This window comes from Nansenia antarctica (genome assembly GCF_963989245.1).
Source record: "Nansenia antarctica genome assembly, chromosome: 2".
Taxonomy (NCBI): Eukaryota; Metazoa; Chordata; class Actinopteri; order Argentiniformes; family Microstomatidae; genus Nansenia; species Nansenia antarctica.
This window is the reverse complement of record NC_137675.1, coordinates 12,269,140-12,287,882: the sequence shown is the minus strand read 5'-3', so window position 1 is coordinate 12,287,882 and position 18,743 is coordinate 12,269,140. Positions and strand designations below refer to the sequence as shown.

Below are 18,743 nucleotides of genomic sequence, written 5' to 3'. Positions count from 1 at the left end.
ATTGTGTTGGAGGTCATGTATGTGTAACAGAGTTAATACTGGCCATTCAATATTAGTTGATGAATCTATATGTGTATATAGGCCTATCTTATATCTGTTTAAATCTTGTAATAATTCTTATATTATTTAGTTATTTAGTTTATCTTTGTTCTATGCCCCTTGGCATAGAACAAGGGGCATGGTTTGATTCTTGTTTTATTATGTAGTTTATATTATTGCTATTGTGTGTTATTGATGACTATTATTTTTATGCTGTGTGGATATTATGTTAAGAAACCAGAACTATCGAGTTTAACCTAGTCCTAGAACATTGCTTATTTAAAAAATGTAGTTGCCTTATCAAACAGCGCCCTCGTGTGTAGACACTAAAAACATTGCGCTTGTCATGACAAGAGGCGCCTCTGCTTGATAATATGAATGAATGAATGAATGGTCTTTATTGTCATTGATATAGTACAGGTACCAAACAACGAAATTTGGGAGGGGGGGGCTCCCCTGGTGCTAGGAAAAAAACTAAAAACAAGAAGGGAAAAGAGCTGGTTTACATAAATAAAGGCTATGTACACTATCCACTATACTATACTATACACATAAAACACTGTGCTGTACTCTATGCTATGCTATACCTTCTCTGAACCTTATGTACCCGAGGGTTGTCATATTGCACATAGTGTTATTGCACATTCATTTAAAGTGTCGCAGTTTGCAGGTTTGAAATGTTCACAGTTGTGTTTCAGTGTTGCACTTGATTTCAATCTAGTAGCTGCCATCAAATTGTAGTTGTGGTAATATTATGTGGTTTGTAGTTTATTACACATTTTCTGCTAGTTTTAGGCTACAGTCAAGCATTTAACAACAATGTTAACTGAATTAGCACCTCCATTAGTGATAGTAGTGAGAGATGTTAAAACCATGCTATTGATATTGCCCGGGCTGTTAATGTCACATTGTAAGATTCACAGCGGTTCACTTAAACACATGATTTTTAAAACTATCACAACTAATATGAATGTTGATGACTTGTTATAAAACTTGGTAATCAGATACTTTCAGTATCTGAGATAATTTCAATGGAGTGAGAACACAATGGAGTGAGAACTAACTTAAACACAAAACTGTTAGTTTTGTGTTTAAGTTATTGTAGCCAGAGGAGGACAGAAAATAGCTGTCCTCCGGCTACACCATGGTGCTACCCTAGATGGTGCTGTTGAGACTACTATTGACCTTCATTGCAAAACTGGGGTTTAATCAGGTATTTGGTGACATTAGAATATTAGGGTTAGGGTAGTTTTATCTAAAACGTAAATACAAAAACGTTAACATTTTCCTGAAATCACTGTTGGTTCCGTCTGTTACATATTCTCCTCCAATGTTTGAGGATGGCACGAGTGGAAGACAGAGGAGAGGACTATGTCAGTAAAGGGTGAGCAAAGACAAGGAGAAAGAGGTTCGTCTAAGGGTGATCGAAGAGAAGGAGAAATAATGAAGGCTGAGACAGTGAGAAAAGGACAACGTTCAAATAATGCAACTCCACAACAAAAACAAGATAAAACTCCCTTTAATATGCAATGAATCATTTTCAAGTAACGTCTCTGTTCTAATGTCTGTTGGTAACAAAACAATACTGTATACAAACACAAAAAATGCTACATTAATGTAAACAAGATATAAAAATGATTCTTATGGTAATAAAACATGTATTTGCTTTAGAATTCCCCTTTTTATGTTGAATTTTCTCTTTTTTAACCAACCAACCTTAACCAACAAGTTCACGGTTAAAAAATTAAAAGAAATCTTTTTTTTTTTCAAAAACAAATATGGCAACGTAACATTCAAACACGTATGTTTTTTAGTCATAATGCTCAGATGCTAAGTTCAGCGGTCTGGATGTTTCCAACTAACGGGTGGAGGCGGAGTTGTCATGTAGATAATTAGCCATGCATTTTTTTGACATTGCATTCATTTACTTAATAAACCCTTTATATATTAATCAATTTATCTCCTGTGTTCTTCAAATTATGGTGCATTCAGGTGCTTCTCGGAAATTCAGAGCTTCCCATCAAAGATTTTGTGACGGATTTAGCATAGAGCTCCCAATCGGTAGTTAAAGGGAACAACACCTCCCTACTTGCAAGCAATGGTCAGCCCCCAAACCCCTGCCCGATCACTCCACTCTTCCACCTTGGCTGGCCGAGTTGGACCCATCTCTTCAGGCTACATCTTCACTGTCCCTCCTAAAGACCTCATCCCCACTACCCCCCTGTACAGTTTCTGTACTGTAAATAACAAAAAAGTAATTCTTCCTTCTTCTAGCATGGTGACTGATGATGGCCCCTGGTCCCAGCATACATTTGTTTTTCTTATGATGACTGATGTACAGATGACTCACTTACTTAGACAAATGTCTAAATTCTATATCAAATTGTGGCTCAAGTGTTGATTATTTGGTTGTTATATGATCTTATCTCATTAGCCCACAGTCCTCAGATTAAGGCCAACAAACTTAAATCAAAATAAGCTTTTGCTCATGGTAGTGGGGAGGTGTGCCCCTCTCATGGTAGTGGGGAGGTGTGCCCTTCTCTGTCCAATCAGGTAATCACAGGGACCCGTTTTGGCTTATGGTGCTGATTTTAGAACTAGTCACTGAAAATACATAAACCCTGGAGCATCACTTAAATTCTGAGATTGCTCAGAGTGGGAAACTCAGATAGCTCAAGGCAACAAAAGTTGTCGGAAATGTCCTAGTTTCCGAGGAGCACCTAAACGCAGCATTAGTTCTCGGCCGGCTTGCAGTGCGGTTCTCCTCGGTGGTCGAGGAGGCGGAGTTTGTAGAAGCCTGGTGGCCACATCCACAGTCGACAGAATCATGCGATCCGACCGTTGGTTCAGCGGCTGTGCAAGAGTCCAGAGAGAGTGTGTGTGTGTGTGTGTGTGTGTGTCTTGCATGTGTACTTGTGTGTGTGTGCCTGATAAAATAATAACAACAACAACATCAACAACAACGACATGAACGGAAACCAAAACAGACGGTACTAAACAGACTCTTGCTGCTGAAGCTGACACACTCGTTCAAGGCATTGGTGAGACAGTTCCCGTGCTGGCGTGAGAAGGGGGGTGGGGGTACAGGGTGACAGTCGATAAGAAGAGTGGGGGGAGGGGGGGGTCTAAAATATCATCCAGAACTCGTTTGTTTGTGTTTCATAAGCTTTCCCTGTCGCCCTAGGCGACCAGAGTGCAGAGGCAAGGGAAAGAGGGGAGCAGTTTGGGGGGGGTTGAGCTTGGGTTCGAGGGTGGGGCACATTGCTTTTTTTCAGTTAAGAGTCCAGCGCCCCCTCTCTGTGGGACAATGTAACAGCCTTGCCTCTGTGCATTCCTTCCTGTCCGTGTGTCCTTGGGTGGGAGATAACCAGCGGTGGGGGGGGGGGGGCTAAGCCAGAGTGGGCGGGTCTAGAGAGAGAGGGGGGGTGGATTGGTGGATGGGCGGGGATTGATGGGTCTGTGAAAGGTTGTGATAGGATAGGTAGGAGAGATGAAGACTTTATGATAGGATGTTGGAAATGAACTCGAAGAATCTTTTGGAGTACTGCTCCGGGTTGACGGTGGAGATCTCAGCCCCAGCCTGAAGAGGGGAAACCCGCGAAAACAACAACCGATTAGAACAGACACATAAAACGCTTACAAATCACATCCACAGCTACTGGGCACTGAAGGCCTATCAGGGGAGGCTGGTGGAGGTAGAAATCAGAGGACGGGTTCATTGTAATTACACAGAGTGGAATGAGGAATGATGAGGTCCGGCCTTCGATTTCGCCCTCCACCAGCCCCCACTGGTAAACTATGCCTCTACTCCATACAGAATGAGTTGGGTTAATGCTACATTAACACATTCCACTGCGGGACCGATCATCTCTCTGACATCAACCCCAGGATGTAGCTTGCCTTGCATGCAGCATTTGTACTTCTGTGACTATTCCAGTGCTTCCATTGGGCCTGACAATGAAAATCAAGCACACCTCAAGGTTTTCAATTTTTGTTTCTTCAAAATATTTCAATATGCATTTAGACCCCCCCCCCGCCCATGTCTGCTGTCCCAAGGTGTTGTGCTATGGTGCTATGGCTTAGGGCTGCTGGGTGGGTATACTCACCCCATGTTTCACAGTTTTGGCAGCATGTGCAGCTTTTTTCTTAGCGTCGTAGTGCGTGAGGATGTCGATGATGGCCATGAAGTACACTTCCTTCTTCACAGCGACTACAACAAGAAACAAGATAGAGGGGACGTGAACATACAATGTCAACAATTTTCACTTCTCATTTATCACTAGAACATACAAAAAGTCACCAAAAGAGGGATCCTTTGTTCTGAAATAATAACATTTTCTGTCGGTTGTAAACATACAGGCAGCATTGTTCACTATGGCCAGAGTTGTCCTGGCCCAAATGAAGTTACGCTGTTCCAAAATAGAATGTTTTTTTTCTTTTCTTTTTTTCCTTCGGTTGCCTTTACATTGTTGGTCTCAATAAAGTGTCTTGACTTGAAAGACCAAGTCAAAAAAGTTTGACTGAATATGAAGCAGGAAAGTAGAGAGAGAGAGAGAGAGAGAGAGAGAGAGAGAGAGACAGACACAAACAAGGAGAGAGAGAAGCACAAACTTTTCTTTCTAATAAAAGAATACAAGGTTGACATTAGGGTTAGGGTTAGGGTTACACTTCAACTATGATGAGTAAGAGAGAGTGAGAAACGGAACGCCTCTCACTGTCGTGGCTCTTGATTGCGTATACATCCACGGAGGGGTCGAACTCCCCCGGGCCGAAGAAGCCTCCGAAGTTGAGGGGGTTCCCGGGGCTGTCCGGAGGGGTCCCGAAGGAACCGGTGAGCGCCCCTCCTCCCATGCCGTCGTTCTCGTACTCCTCCTCTTCTCCTCCCGCCTCCACATCCATCTCCTCCTCCGCCCGGTCCACGTCATGGATCCCCACCAGCAGGCTGTAGTCCATGATCTTCAGAGTGGCCAGGAACTGGTACACACACGCACGTACGCACGCACACACGCACGCACACGCGCACGCGCACACACACACAGACACAGACACAGACACAGACACAGACACAGACACAGACACAGACACAGACACAGACACAGACACAGACACAGACACACACACACACACGACAAGAGAGAGAGAGAAAGAGACAGAGATTAACTTTGAGCTGCAACGTTTGCAGGAAAAGCGCTATACAAATAAAGTTATTATTATTATTATTATTATTATTATTATTACAAAAGTGAAGTAAGGTCTTTGAAGTAACACAGGTGTATGAGAGAAGAGCTAGCTAACTCGCTAAAGGGACCCACAGTATGTTTGGAGATTACTGTTAATTTCTGTTCAGGTCCACACAATGGGGCAGGGAATCCTTTCACCAGTGACAACGCTAATGACAGTGAACATAGCATCTGACCCCACAGTGTTGTCATGTCAGGTCTCATACACACACTCACACTCACACTCACACTCACACTCACACTCACACTCACACTCACACTCACAATCACACACACAAATCCTGCAGTGATGTCATGTCAGGTTTCCTACCTCCACGTCACGCTTTAGCTTCTCCAGGAAGTACTTCTTGTTGTCGTCTCCTATTGGCAGCTTCTGGCCCTCGTTCAGGAAGTCGTTATCTTTGAAGGTGGGGAGCTCCTTGGCCTGGGGGAACGACAGACATCATCATCATCATCATCATAATCATCATCATTATTTATTATTATTATCATTATCATCATCATTATTATCATTATCACGATTATCGTCATCATTATCATCATCATCATTATTATAATTATCATTATCACCATCTTTATTATCATCATCATCATCAGTATCATTATCATCATCATGGTTTATGTACGTTTTCCATAAGTTCAGGCAGGACACTAAGTCGAACGGTGCAGCATATGCAAAACACATTTGCTCTGTATTGACCAACTAACAGGGGGTTTGATAAGGCAGGGCCCCTTTTGTTAAACTTAAGGCGAGGAGCTATACGGTGCAAACCCACCTAATTACACCAAACCTAATGTACTACAATTTTTCATTAAAAATAAAATAAAAATAAAATCCTCACTGAAATGTAATGTCCGTGAATGAAATTTTAATCACATTTAGACTTATTTCCTTCCTTCTCCGTGTTTAGTTTGTTATATAGACTTAACAAAGGAATAACACCACTACTTCTACAAAATCATTTTTGAAAAGTCAGTTAAAAAAAAAATGTGTTGGTGTTATATTTAGCCGGGAGCTGAAATTGAATGGAATGTTTTTCTTTCAGGAAGAACAATAGGACGCTGGGTTTTTTCCATCTTGCTCTGTCGTCAAACCCTTCACACACCGACAGTCTTGTCATTACAGATAAAGAAACACACCTTCTCTTTGTAACTCGCTTCTCTGGAGACTGTAGACCCCTGGAGGAGAGAGATACACAGATCACTTAGAGAAGGAGAGGAATGGAGAGATCACTGAGAGGAGGAGAGGAATGGAGAGATCACTGAGAGGAGGAGAGGAATGGAGAGATCACTGAGAGGAGGAGAGGGATAGAGAGATCACTGAGAGGAGGAGAGGGATAGAGAGATCACTGAGAGAAATTGAGAGACATTACAGAACACAAGCCTCAGAGTTAGATAATCAGACATTTCTTGCATCTTCTCTTTCCCTTGTCCTGTTCTAGACAGTGTGTGTGTGTGTGTGTGTGTGTGTGTATATACAATGATCCTGTAGATCCTTAGAACCAGAGTTGTTTTTTTCCCACAGTAACCATCAGGCAAGCACAGGGTTGTTTGGTGAGTGTGCGCGTGTGATCGTGCGTACTTGAGTGCGAGCGTGTGTGTGTGCGCGCGAGTGTGTGTGTGGTTGAAAGTGTGTTTTTGGAGCCAATAAGCTGCTCGAGAGCGATGTTCTGAGTTGTTGTTGCTACGGCATTAAGGCAAAGCTTGAGCACAAAAGCACAGTTCTATTGAGAGAGAAAAAAGAGAGAAACAGATAAAAGAGAGGGGGAGAGAGAGAGAGAGAGAGAGAGAAAGAGAGAAATAGAGCCAGAGAGAGAAAGAGAGAAATAGAGCCAGAGAGAGACAGAAAGAGAAGTTCAAAAATGTTTCGGAATGCTCTCTTTAGCTAGAGTCATGGCCCAAAAATATTGCACTTCTGTCACAGACCACTCTTCTTTTGCCAACTGCTCCAGGTCGCTCACATTTGAAGGGTGCCTTCTCTCAACTGCTGTTTTGAGATCGCGCCACAGGTGTTCTATGGGATTTAATGGACTCAATGCTGGCCACTTCAGAACTCTCTCCAGCTCTTTGTCTTAAACCATCTCTGTTTGCTTTTTGAAGTATGCTTTGGGTCATTATCCTGCTGGAAGACCCATGACCTCTGATGGAGACCCAGCTTTCTGACACTGGGCCAGACTGCAATGAAAATAAAATCTAAATCTAATCTAAACATGTGTGTGTGTGCGTGTGTGTGTGTGTGTGTGTGTGTGTCCTGATGAAGGAGACAGCCTACCTTGAGGTCGTACTTGCGGTGCACAGTGAGCCGGTGGCTGAACACGTTCCGGGTCACGACCATGTAGGTCTCCACGCCGTCCACGGTCAGACGATACATCCCCAGGAACTGAGGCAGCAGAGTGCTGCCATGACACTCCACGATGAACTGGAGGAGGAGGAGGGGGGAGGGTTTAGGGAGAGTGGGGGGGATAAACATTAGAGGGGGGGAAGGGGAGGGAGAGTGGGAGACAGAGAGGGAGGAGGGGGAGAGGAGGGGGGAGAGAGGGGGCGAGAGGAGAGGATAAACATTAGAGGGGGGGAAGGGGAGGGAGAGTGGGAGACAGAGAGGGAGGATGGAGAGAGGGGGCAAGAGGAGAGGATAAACATTAGAGGGAGGAAAGAGAGGAAAAGGGGAGGGAGAGGGGGAAGCAGAGGGAGGAGGGGGAGATTGAGGGGGAGATGGGAGAGAGAGAGGGGGCGAGAGGAGAGGAGAGGAGAATGAACATTAATCAATGCATGAAGCCAAAACATTCTCGGTAAAGTGTGTGTGTGGGTGGGTGTGCGTAGGTGGTTGAATGTTAACATCGAATTGTGAAAATAAATTGTATTCTACTGTTTGTTGATGTTACTTGTTGAGGATGTGTGGGTGTACCAGGTGGTACCTTTTCAGGGTGTGTGTGTGTGTGTGTGTGTGTGTGTGTGAGAGAATGTGAGAGTGTGCTTGTGAGTGCATGTGTGTGCGTGTACCTGATGGTACTTCTTCAGAATGTGTGTGTGTGTTTGTACCTGGTGGTACTTCTTCAGGATGTTGTGTGTGTGGGCACTGGCGGACTCAGGGGGGGGCGACCGCCCCTCCTGGTGCCCCCATGGTTGAAAAAAGTCTCTTAAGTGCCCTTTTGAGTGGCTAAAGTGCCCTTTTGAGTGGCAAAATTATAGGTTGTGCCCTATTGGCTGCCCTTACAATGGTCTAAACTTGACCATGTGCACTGATGGGGTCCCATGTTGTGCAGTAAGTGCCTTTTTTTTCTTTTCGCCCCTGCCCTTCAAACAGCCTGAGTCCGCCACTGTGTGTGGGGGTGTTTGTACCTGGTGGTACTTCTTCAGGATGTTGTGTGTGTGTGTGTGTGTGTGTGTGTGTGTGTGTGTGTGTGTTTGTACCTGGTGGTACTTCTTCAGGATGTGTGTGTGTGTGTGTGTGTGAGTGTGTGTGTTAGGGATGGACGGTTTCCAATTATTGAAACCGAAAAACCGTCAGAGAGTAAAACCGCGGTTTTCCGGTTAACCGAAAAATACAGTAAAAAAAAAAAAAAAAAAAAAAAAAAAAAGACCGCCAATTTCAAATAATTGAGCCCTACTGCTACAATACACTCATGTCGAACACCATTAAAACACCGTAAGCACAGTCGCAACACATTTAGGCTACTTAGTTTCACAAATATAAGTGGAAAGGCAGACTTTTGTAAGCTACACCATACATGAAAACACATGAACACTTAACACACCAGCTCCGCTGATCCAGGGTGCACGCCTGCACGGAAGATCATCTCTTGGAACAGCGTCTTCATTGAATGAACTGCTTTCTCAATATCTTGGTTCTTAGACAAAGTTTCAGCTGCTGCTCAATGTATTTAAATATTTGAATACTGCTCAATAATCACTGAAATATTAGACTTAGAATTATGCAGTGAACATACTTTTCATAAAAACTACATGCCGCGAGACTGACTCGTCCTGAACTGTCGTAAGTCAATCAACAAAGAATGCCCCATCAAAATAAAAGTGCCCATGGTAGAGCTGTCAAAATAGAGCTTTCAAAATAAATGTACTAATACAGATAGAGATAAATACAGAACTACCTTTGCGTCACTAAGTGACGGCGTATCTTCTGAGACATGCGTTCTGTCATCACTTTCAGTAGCGCCTTCACACACAGTGGCGCTGTGCACAAACACTCTTGATCCGTATAGCTCTTGTTTTATTATATTGTGGTTTAGTAAATACTGCACTTGGAGTTACATTCAATGCATGATTTGTGCTATAGAACATAAATAAAGTTTGATTGATTGATTGATATCAAATCAAATCACATTTTATTTCTATAGCGCATTTCTCACAAAAGTGACCCAATGCGCTTTACAGAGAGCAGCGAAAATGATCTTATTAAATGTAAGCGAGTAATTGTAAAAAACCTTTCCTATCTACCAATAACTGAAGGCAACTATCTTTCCCATAGAGTGATTCGTTACCCTTAAATATAATCCCAATTAGATATTAATCCTCAGTTATTCTTCACAACTGACCAAACCTCTCACTCATTGCGTGGCAGATTCAGACTGTATCATTGTTATTTTCACACACGACAAACATGTGACATGTTCCAGTTTTATTCTTATTCTATTTTATTCTTCTAAAAAAAAAAAAAAAAAAAAAATCCGGTTTCAGACGGTTTTGATAAAAAAACGTTTCTATTTTTATAAACCCCGGTTTTCGGTTTAACCGAAAAACCGTCCATCCCTAGTGTGTGTGTGTGTGTTTGTACCTGGTGGTACTTCTTCAGGATGTGTGTGTGTTTATGTGTGTGTGTTAGGGATGGACGGTTTTTCGGTTAAACCGAAAACCGGGGTTTATAAAAATAGAAACTTTTTTTTATCAAAACCGTCAGAAACCGTTTTTTTTTTTTTTTAAGAATAAAATAGAATAAGAATAAAACTGGAACATGTCACATGTTTGTCGTGTGTGAAAATAACAATGATACAGTCTGAATCTGCCGTGCAATGAGTGAGAGGTTTGGTCAGTTGTGAAGAATAATTGAGGATTAATATCTAATTGGGATTATATTTAAGGGTAACGAATCACTCTATGGGAAAGATAGTTGCCTTCAGTTATTGGTAGATAGGAAAGTGTTTTTACAATTACTCGCTTACATTTAATAAGATCATTTTCGCTGCTCTCTGTAAAGCGCATTGGGTCACTTTTGTGAGAAATGCGCTATAGAAATAAAATGTGATTTGATTTGATATCAATCAATCAATCAAACTTTATTTATGTTCTATAGCACAAATCATGCATTGAATGTAACTCCAAGTGCAGTATTTACTAAACCACAATATAATAAAACAAGAGCTATACGGATCAAGAGTGTTTGTGCACAGCGCCACTGTGTGTGAAGGCGCTACTGAAAGTGATGACAGAACGCATGTCTCAGAAGATACGCGGTCACTTAGTGACGCAAAGGTAGTTCTGTATTTATCTCTATCTGTATTAGTACATTTATTTTGAAAGCTCTATTTTGACAGCTCTACCATGGGCACTTTTATTTTGATGGGGCATTCTTTGTTGATTGACTTACGACAGTTCAGGACGAGTCAGTCTCGCGTTATGTGGTTTTTATGAAAAGCTTTAAGTATGTTCACTGCATAATTCTAAGTCTAATATTTTAGTGAGTATTGAGCAGTATTCAAATATTTAAATACATTGAGCAGCAGCTGAAACTTTGTCTAAGAACCAAGTTATTGAGAAAGCAGTTCATTCAATGAAGACGCTGTTCCAAGAGATGATCTTCCGTGCAGGCGTGCACCCTGGATCAGCGGAGCTGGTGTGTTAAGTGTTCATGTGTTTTCATGTATGGTGTAGCTTACAAAAGTCTGCCTTTCCACTTATATTTGTGAAACTAAGTAGCCTAAATGTGTTGCGACTGTGCTTACGGTGTTTTAATGGTGTTCGACATGAGTGTATTGTAGCAGTAGGGCTCAATTATTTTAAATTGGTGCTCTTTTTTTTATATATAAATTTTTTTTTTACATTTATTTTTTTTTTTTTTACATTTTTTTTTCGGTTAACCGGAAAACCGCGGTTTTAGTCTTTGACGGTTTTTCGGTTTCAATAATTGGAAACCGTCCATCCCTAGTGTGTGTGTGTGTGTGTGTGTGTGTGTGTGTACCTGGTGGTACTTCTTCAGGATGTTGTGCATCTCAGCGATGTCCTCGCTGGACACCGTCTTGATGACGAAGCGGCGGTCGTAGCTGGAGAGGATGCGGTTGCCAAAGCGACCCTGGGAGTCGCTGTTCAGGGGGGCGCTCCTCGTCAGAGAGTTCTGATCCAGAACACACACACACACACACACACAGACAGACAGACAGACACACAGAGAGACACACACACACGGATCAGAAAATGCACATACCCTGCATGGATTATGGGGGCCACGGATTACGGGAGCAATAAAGTTATTCCATTCTAAAAAAAATACAAACATGTCACCTGGTAGTCCTGGTCATCGATGCAGAACCTCTCCCTCAGGTTCCGGAACACCATGGGACAGTACTCTTTGAACTTGAAGCGGCTAGGCAGGTTTTCTCTGAGAGAGGGAGGGAGAGATATGAGCCGAGCAGAGGTGCTTCTCGTCGCCGTGGTGATTTGCATTGCAAAGCGGCTCAGTTATATGTGCGGTGACTGGCCGTGACAACCACTGCAGTGTGGCGACTAATACAGTTTCTTCACCACACGGTACAGTGGTTGTGTGAACAGTGTAGACCAGGGGGGGGCTGGCGGAGGGAGAAACCGGAGGACAGGACAGGCCTCATTGTAATGAAATGAGGAACGGTTATCAAACTTTCATGCGTTGAATGGAACGAGGGGGGGGATTCCTTACTCCGTCCCATTGCATGACAATGAGCCTGTCCTCCGATTTCTACCTCCACCAGCCTCCCCTGGTTGTGCTTCGGTGGTCAGGCTAACCCTTCACCAACTACAGGCCTCCTCCATACCATGCCAGGGGGTACGGTACACCTACTTGTTAAATAGGTGGTTGTCCACTTTGATCTTACTGTAGGCTTTAAAATCATCTGGCATCAGCATTACAGGGACAGGCACGTTACTTAACTCGTTGATCTGAAACAGAGAGGGAGAGGGAGAGAGGAAGGGTGGAGGGAGAGAGGAAGGGTGGAGAGAGAGAGGAAGGGAGGAGAGAGAGGGGAAAGGAGAGAGAGGGGAAGGGATAAGAGAGGGGGGAAGGGAGAGAGAGAGCAGATGAAGATCAGAATAGAGCACGGACACCAGTTAAGTTTGGTTTAGTTCATTTGACTATTTTTAAAAAGCAAGCACACATAACACCTCCATGTACTGTACAAATGCAAGACTTAAGTTGTGGTGGTCCTCAGACACTTCCCATTTGATCATGTAATAATACATACAATATATACAACAATAACACTGTAATTACCTAGTAATAACATTGTAGTAAGATGTTACATAGCAAGGTAATCGCGTGGTAAATCAACATGGAGTTGAGCAGTTTGTGTTAGGCTACCCGTATATACACACAACAAGTAGAGTCACAGTCCTGATTCTGCTGTGGAATAACATAAACCGGCTGGAAAAGTGTGGCTTAGGGACTAAGATCCTAGGGGCCTTCTTCAGAGGCACGACCCAGAGCATCCTGACTGGTTGCTTCACTGCCTGGTATGGGAACGGCACTGCCCAAAATCACAAAACGCTGTTTTTGGCAGTGTGGACAGCTGAGAGGATCAGCGGATGTGAGCTTCCCTCCATCCAGGACACCGACAAGGACCGGTGTGTCAGACAGGCCCTCAGGATTATCAGGGACCCCAGCCACCCCAATCAGAAACTGTTCAAGCTACTGCCATCGGGGAAACAGTACCGATGCCTCGGGGCTAAAACCCAGAGGCTGACAAACCGTTAGTTATTTTCCCCAATCAATCAGGCTCCTGGAGAAATACACTGGTAAAAAAACAAAAGACTATTATCACCAAACCAACCTCACACACACTACAAGAATACATTTATTATATGACTACTGGCAGCATTGAATTGTATTGTATTGTATTTTGCACAGCGTTTTTGCACTGATGAATCCACTGTGGTACGACTAGTATCACTTTATTACTACTTACTATATTACTACTGTACTTTATCATTGTGATCTGTATCTTGATGCTGCAATGTTAATGTTGAGGAACCAAAGCCAAAGAATTTTACTCTTGTGTTTCTGATTTTTAAACCACTTATGCTACATAGCAACTGAACTATAGGCTACCATTTAACAACAGGTTAATACAATGTTGTTGCTGGAGTAATTAGCCAACAGGTTACAACACCTCTCTAATCCTCGAGAGAGAGAGAGAGAGAGCGAGAGAGAGAGAGAGAGAGAGAGAGAGAGAGAGAGAGAGAGAGAGAGAGAGAGAGAGAGAGAGAGAGAGAGAGAGAGACTGCACTGCAGCAAAATGTGTGTGTGTGAGTTTACCGGCGCCGATCATTATTTTTAAACCAAAGTCAACTGCAATTCTCTTAAGTCACTCGTCACACACAGCTGATCTTATCTACAGAGACAGATGCACACACGCACACACACACACACACACACACGTAAAAACAGCACGCACACACACAGGTACAGACACACACACACAGGTACAGACAAACACACAGGTACACGCACACACACACATCCCACTGTAGGAACAGAGCAATGCTGCGTCTCATCTCTACACCCTTATCATGAAGTGTCCACTTATGCACTTTCTCACACGGATTTACATGGTAATGGATTGGGGAGAGGGGAGGGGGGGGGGGGAGAGAGGAGGGGGAGGGGGGGAGAGAGGAGGGGAAGGGGAAAAGCAGGACCAGGGAAGACCAGGGAGAGGAGAGGGAAAGTGAGGGAGAGGGGAGGGCAGGGGGAGACAGATAGAGGAGGAGAGAGAGAGAACAGAGGAGAGAGAGGAGGAAGAGGGAAAGTGAGGGAGAGAGGAGAGAGAGAGAGAGAGAGAGTGAGTAAGAGTGATCGCTTCAAAGCGAAAGAGATCAGAACACCCAGGAGACAATCCTCAAACGCTTTTAAAATAAGAGGAAAACGGAGAAAGCAACCTTGAAGATAGATAAGGTTAAAGGGAATGGAAAATAGCAGAGGACACAAATACATTGGGGGGAATTAAATATGCAAGACCTCGCCCTAGTCAGGCTGAAAACTAGGCCCCGCTCAGAAGCAACCTCTAGCCCCTAACTCCCCAGACAGGGCTGTCTATATCTGCATGAACTTCATATGAATTCATATTAGTTTGGTGGAAAAAGACCCAAAGACCCACCTTGTCTCTTAGTGCAGCGGCTACTACCAACTACTATTGCTTGCGCCTATTTCAATCCTTCATAGATCTATACTAGTGTTTAAGGCGCGGGTGCAAGTGGGTGATATTTTTGGACAGGGCTAGACAGTTATAGCTATGTATCGGCCCCATCTCCCAGATTGTTTTCAGGCCCAGGAATAGACATGCATCAGTCCCATCTCTCAGACTGTATTCAGGCCCACGGATACACACTAATTCAGATCAGTTGTCAGATTGTGACACAGTGATGAAGCTCTGCCTAGATGCCCACAGGATAGGGAGAGAAGACAGGAGAGAGGAGGGAAGAGGGAGGGAGAGAGTGATGAGTGAGTTCTACTGTGTAAGATGCGCACAGGTTAGGGGGAGGGAGAGGGAGGGAGGGAGAGGAGAAAGGAGGGACAGCGTGATGAAGTAGATGTGCTGTGTAAGATGCCCACAGGTTAGGGAGAGAAGAGGGGAGGGGAGGGAGAGAAGAGGGGAGAGGGAGAAAGGAGGGAGAGGGTGATGATGTAGACCTACTGTGTAAGATGCCTACAGGTTAAGGAGAGAAGAGGGGAGAGAGGGAGGGAGAGAAGAGGAGAGAGAGGGAGGGAGAGAAGAGGGAGAATGGAGGGAGGGAGAGAGAGAGAGGGAATGGAGTGATGATGAAGCAGACTGTCTGAGATGCCCACAGGTGAGACTCTGCCAGTCACAATGCATCACTCAGAAGTATCATCCTGTTGTGTTGCCATCAGCGTTGTCTGTCAGCAGAGTAGTCAGGCAACACTCAACCTCCGCACGACGATCCCCAGAGAATCAATGTGTCATCAAACTCTGTGTTCATTGGTGGGTTACAACACTGTACCGCACCCCCCCCCCCCTCCCCTCCAGATTTCATGCCATATTTGCCTATGCGTTTCTCACTTTCTCTGGCCTACAACAACAACAACAATAGATTTCATATTTCTGACTGTTAATTGGGTTTATGTTTATTATGCCGTATTGGCGAGAGGTTTTCTGTGAGCAGCGGAGGCAGAGGAATAGAGACAGGGAGAGAGGTTGACTAAATAATGGTGCATTGGAAATGAGAAATTCACATACGGTAATCTCATACATTCATTTAAATAGAGTGCATCCATAACTGAACTGCAAGTCTTAGGCTGCATATCTATCTCTCTCCCAGAAACACACACACACACACACACACACACACACACGACAGTGTGATCTGGAGCTGTCAATCAAAAGGGGGTGCATACAGGCAGGGAGGGAGGCCTCTGGGGGTGTGTCTGTGGACTGTGTCTGTACTGACATCTACCAGTGGATGGCACAGAAATAGAAGCTTGAAAGCTCTGTCTCTCTCTCTCTGCCTTCAAAGAGCATGAGAGCAAAGTGACTGAATACAGTATATACAGATTTTCTGCATCAGTGCCCTCCGTTAAGCCTGTGTTGGTGATTCTATCCGGAGTGCTGCCACTATAATGACATCTCAAGAGCTTTCATTTGTGGATGTAGGATGCTCTCTGTTCGAATTTGTCTCAACGAAGCTACTGAAATACAGCAGTAGCTTAATGTGTTCATTTGTGTGTGTGTGTGTGTGTGTAATATAATGTAAATGACCAGTTTGGCCGCTTTATTTCGTCTGAATGATGACGGCCCATTGATGTCTTTTGAACAATAGGCAGGCAACACAGGCAGGCTGCAGTTGTAGCTTAGTGCAACTTGCTGCTCCCTCTCTCCGTCACACCCCTCCTCATCCCTCTCTCAGTCACACCTCTCCTCATCCCTCTCTCCGTCACACCCCTCCTCATCCCTCTCTCAGTCACACCCCTCCTCATCCCTCTCTCAGTCACACCCCTCCTCATCCCTCTCTCCGTCACACCCCTCCTCATCCCTCTCTCCGTCACACCTCTCCTCATCCCTCTCTCCGTCACACCCCTCCTCATCCCTCTCTCAGTCACACCCCTCCTCATCCCTCTCTCAGTCACACCCCTCCTCATCCCTCTCTCCGTCACACCTCTCCTCATCCCTCTCTCCGTCACACCCCTCCTCATCCCTCTCTCCGTCACACCCCTCCTCATCCCTCTCTCCGTCACACCTCTCCTCATCCCTCTCTCAGTCACACCCCTCCTCATCCCTCTCTCAGTCACACCCCTCCTCATCCTGCACGACTGTACATGAATGCTTTCGGGGTAAGGGAGCACCAGCTCTCTCACGACCTCCTTCCCATCCAGCCATCTAGCTTTTCTAACCTTGTAAACCAGAAGCTGTCGTTGACTCTCTTCACTACCAACTCATGCTGATGGTGTGCAATTGAGGATCTGCTGCATAGCGCGATTGATTAATCAATGAAGTTTATTTTTTTTGTTTTTTTTAGCTTCAACCAAGCAGCGTCGCAGCTGCCTGCACAGTCCATCTTTATACACACACACACACACACACACACACACACACACACACACACACACACACACCAAATATCTGTCCAGCAAGTTGCTAAATGTCTACTCGTGACAAGGGGATGATGGTGTGTCAGAAGGGCATGGCTGTTGCTAGCTTAGCTACGAGTTAACAGCTTTTCAGACTTAAGCACACATGCAACTAGAGAGCAGAGACCGATAGACGAGCTGGAAAGTTGTCTTTGATAGATGAAGTCTGGCTAACTAACACGGGCTAACTAACACGGGCTAACTAACGTGTCAAGTCCAAACACAGCGGGGGGGGCAGACACACAGACACACAACCTTGCGAGCCTTGGGCAAAACATGTCCAAAAATAAACGCTTTACCGTATGGTTGACACCCCACATTAGGACGCTGAGGATAGGCTCGCTCGCACGGAACAGTTTCACTTTCTGTCCTATAAAATGTTTCTTTTTCGTCTTGGTCTTGCTGGCGCTCGCCGGCGCGACGCTGGTACAGTTGGATGACATGTCTCTGGCCGGGGACACTCAGGCGACAGGCGAGACGGCAGCGATAAACCCCCTTAGCTGGCTTCACACCGCGTAATTCGCTGAAAGAGCGTGTTGTCTGTCTATGAGTGCATTGTCGTGTTCGCTGTCCGACTCGCAGTGTCGAATAATCAAGTTTGAATCAAGAAGTGAGTTTTGTTTTTCTGTTATTAAAATTAACGGGATTGCATTTTGTGCGCCGTCACCCCCCTCCCTTCCTCCCCGTGCAGGCCACGGGTGCAGTCCGGAGCCCAGCTGGCAGAGAGAGCTACCCGGCCATCAGGAGAGGGCTGCAGGCAAAGGTTGCCTTGAGCTCAGCCGTAGTCTTCGGTGGGAGAGTTTATGACCACGACTCGGTAAACGCCTTCCTCTACTCTCTTGGTGTCCCGCCTGAAAGCCCAAAACGATGTGAGGTGGTTTTTATTTTGAGGTGAGTAATCCCATCGTGATGCGCCTTAGATTGTTGTCACCAGCTTTGGGGTCTCCTCAAGATGGCGTCTAGACAAGCACATCTGAACTACGCGCGCCCCCAAGAGGCAGAGACTGGTACTGCATGTGCTGGGGTGGTACCTTCACGGTAAAGTGGATACTGGTGAATCAGAGAGGGACATTTTTTTGGGGGGGGGGCACGAAAATCTCGGGTATTTGTAGACAATGGTTTATCAGATTGTAGCTATTGATTGATCAATTGATGAAGTGCAAATCTATATTTAACTCATGGTTTAAGTGTAATTTAGCCGCGCAGAAGTTTCAGCATTAGTCATCCAGAATAGGGCCAATTTTCCACACTTTCGCAATGGCATTGCTAATAATCAAGCGCATTTCAATACATATATATATTACGATAACGATTTATTTAATTGTATTAGTCAAAACGATATGTTTACCCTTGAAGTATCATGGAAATTACAATAAACCCTAAAATCAGAAACCAGGGATGTAGGAAAATCCTACTACCACAGACTATTGTCTGGGGGGCGTGGCTGCCAATTCAGGTAGCGATGTCTGGATGATGCAGCATGAGCTGTCAAGAATGAAAGTGTCATTACATGTTAAAACGATACAACCATAATTAATAGACTAGTATACAATTATTTGGGAACTTATCGTAGAACGTTTTTTGTTTTTTTTTGGCATTAAAACATAGTCTCTGCCTATGGAACA

General features: G+C 44.5%; 1 protein-coding gene across 1 annotated transcript; it reads right to left on the bottom strand.

Moving 5' to 3' along the window:
* Positions 1-1,558: 1,558 nt before the first annotated feature.
* On the bottom strand, positions 1,559-17,991 carry LOC308149531 (phosphatidylinositol 5-phosphate 4-kinase type-2 beta-like). Its single transcript, XM_080522389.1, has 10 exons — positions 17,418-17,991; positions 12,325-12,422; positions 11,793-11,889; positions 11,473-11,625; positions 7,552-7,698; positions 6,420-6,458; positions 5,590-5,703; positions 4,755-5,013; positions 4,146-4,249; positions 1,559-3,619 (listed from the first exon to the last, which is right to left on the bottom strand). The coding sequence occupies exons 1-10, from the start codon at positions 17,559-17,561 to the stop codon at positions 3,539-3,541; spliced, it is 1,236 nt and encodes a 411-aa protein (XP_080378515.1). The 5' UTR covers positions 17,562-17,991; the 3' UTR covers positions 1,559-3,538.
* Between the last annotated feature and the right edge of the window lie 752 nt (positions 17,992-18,743).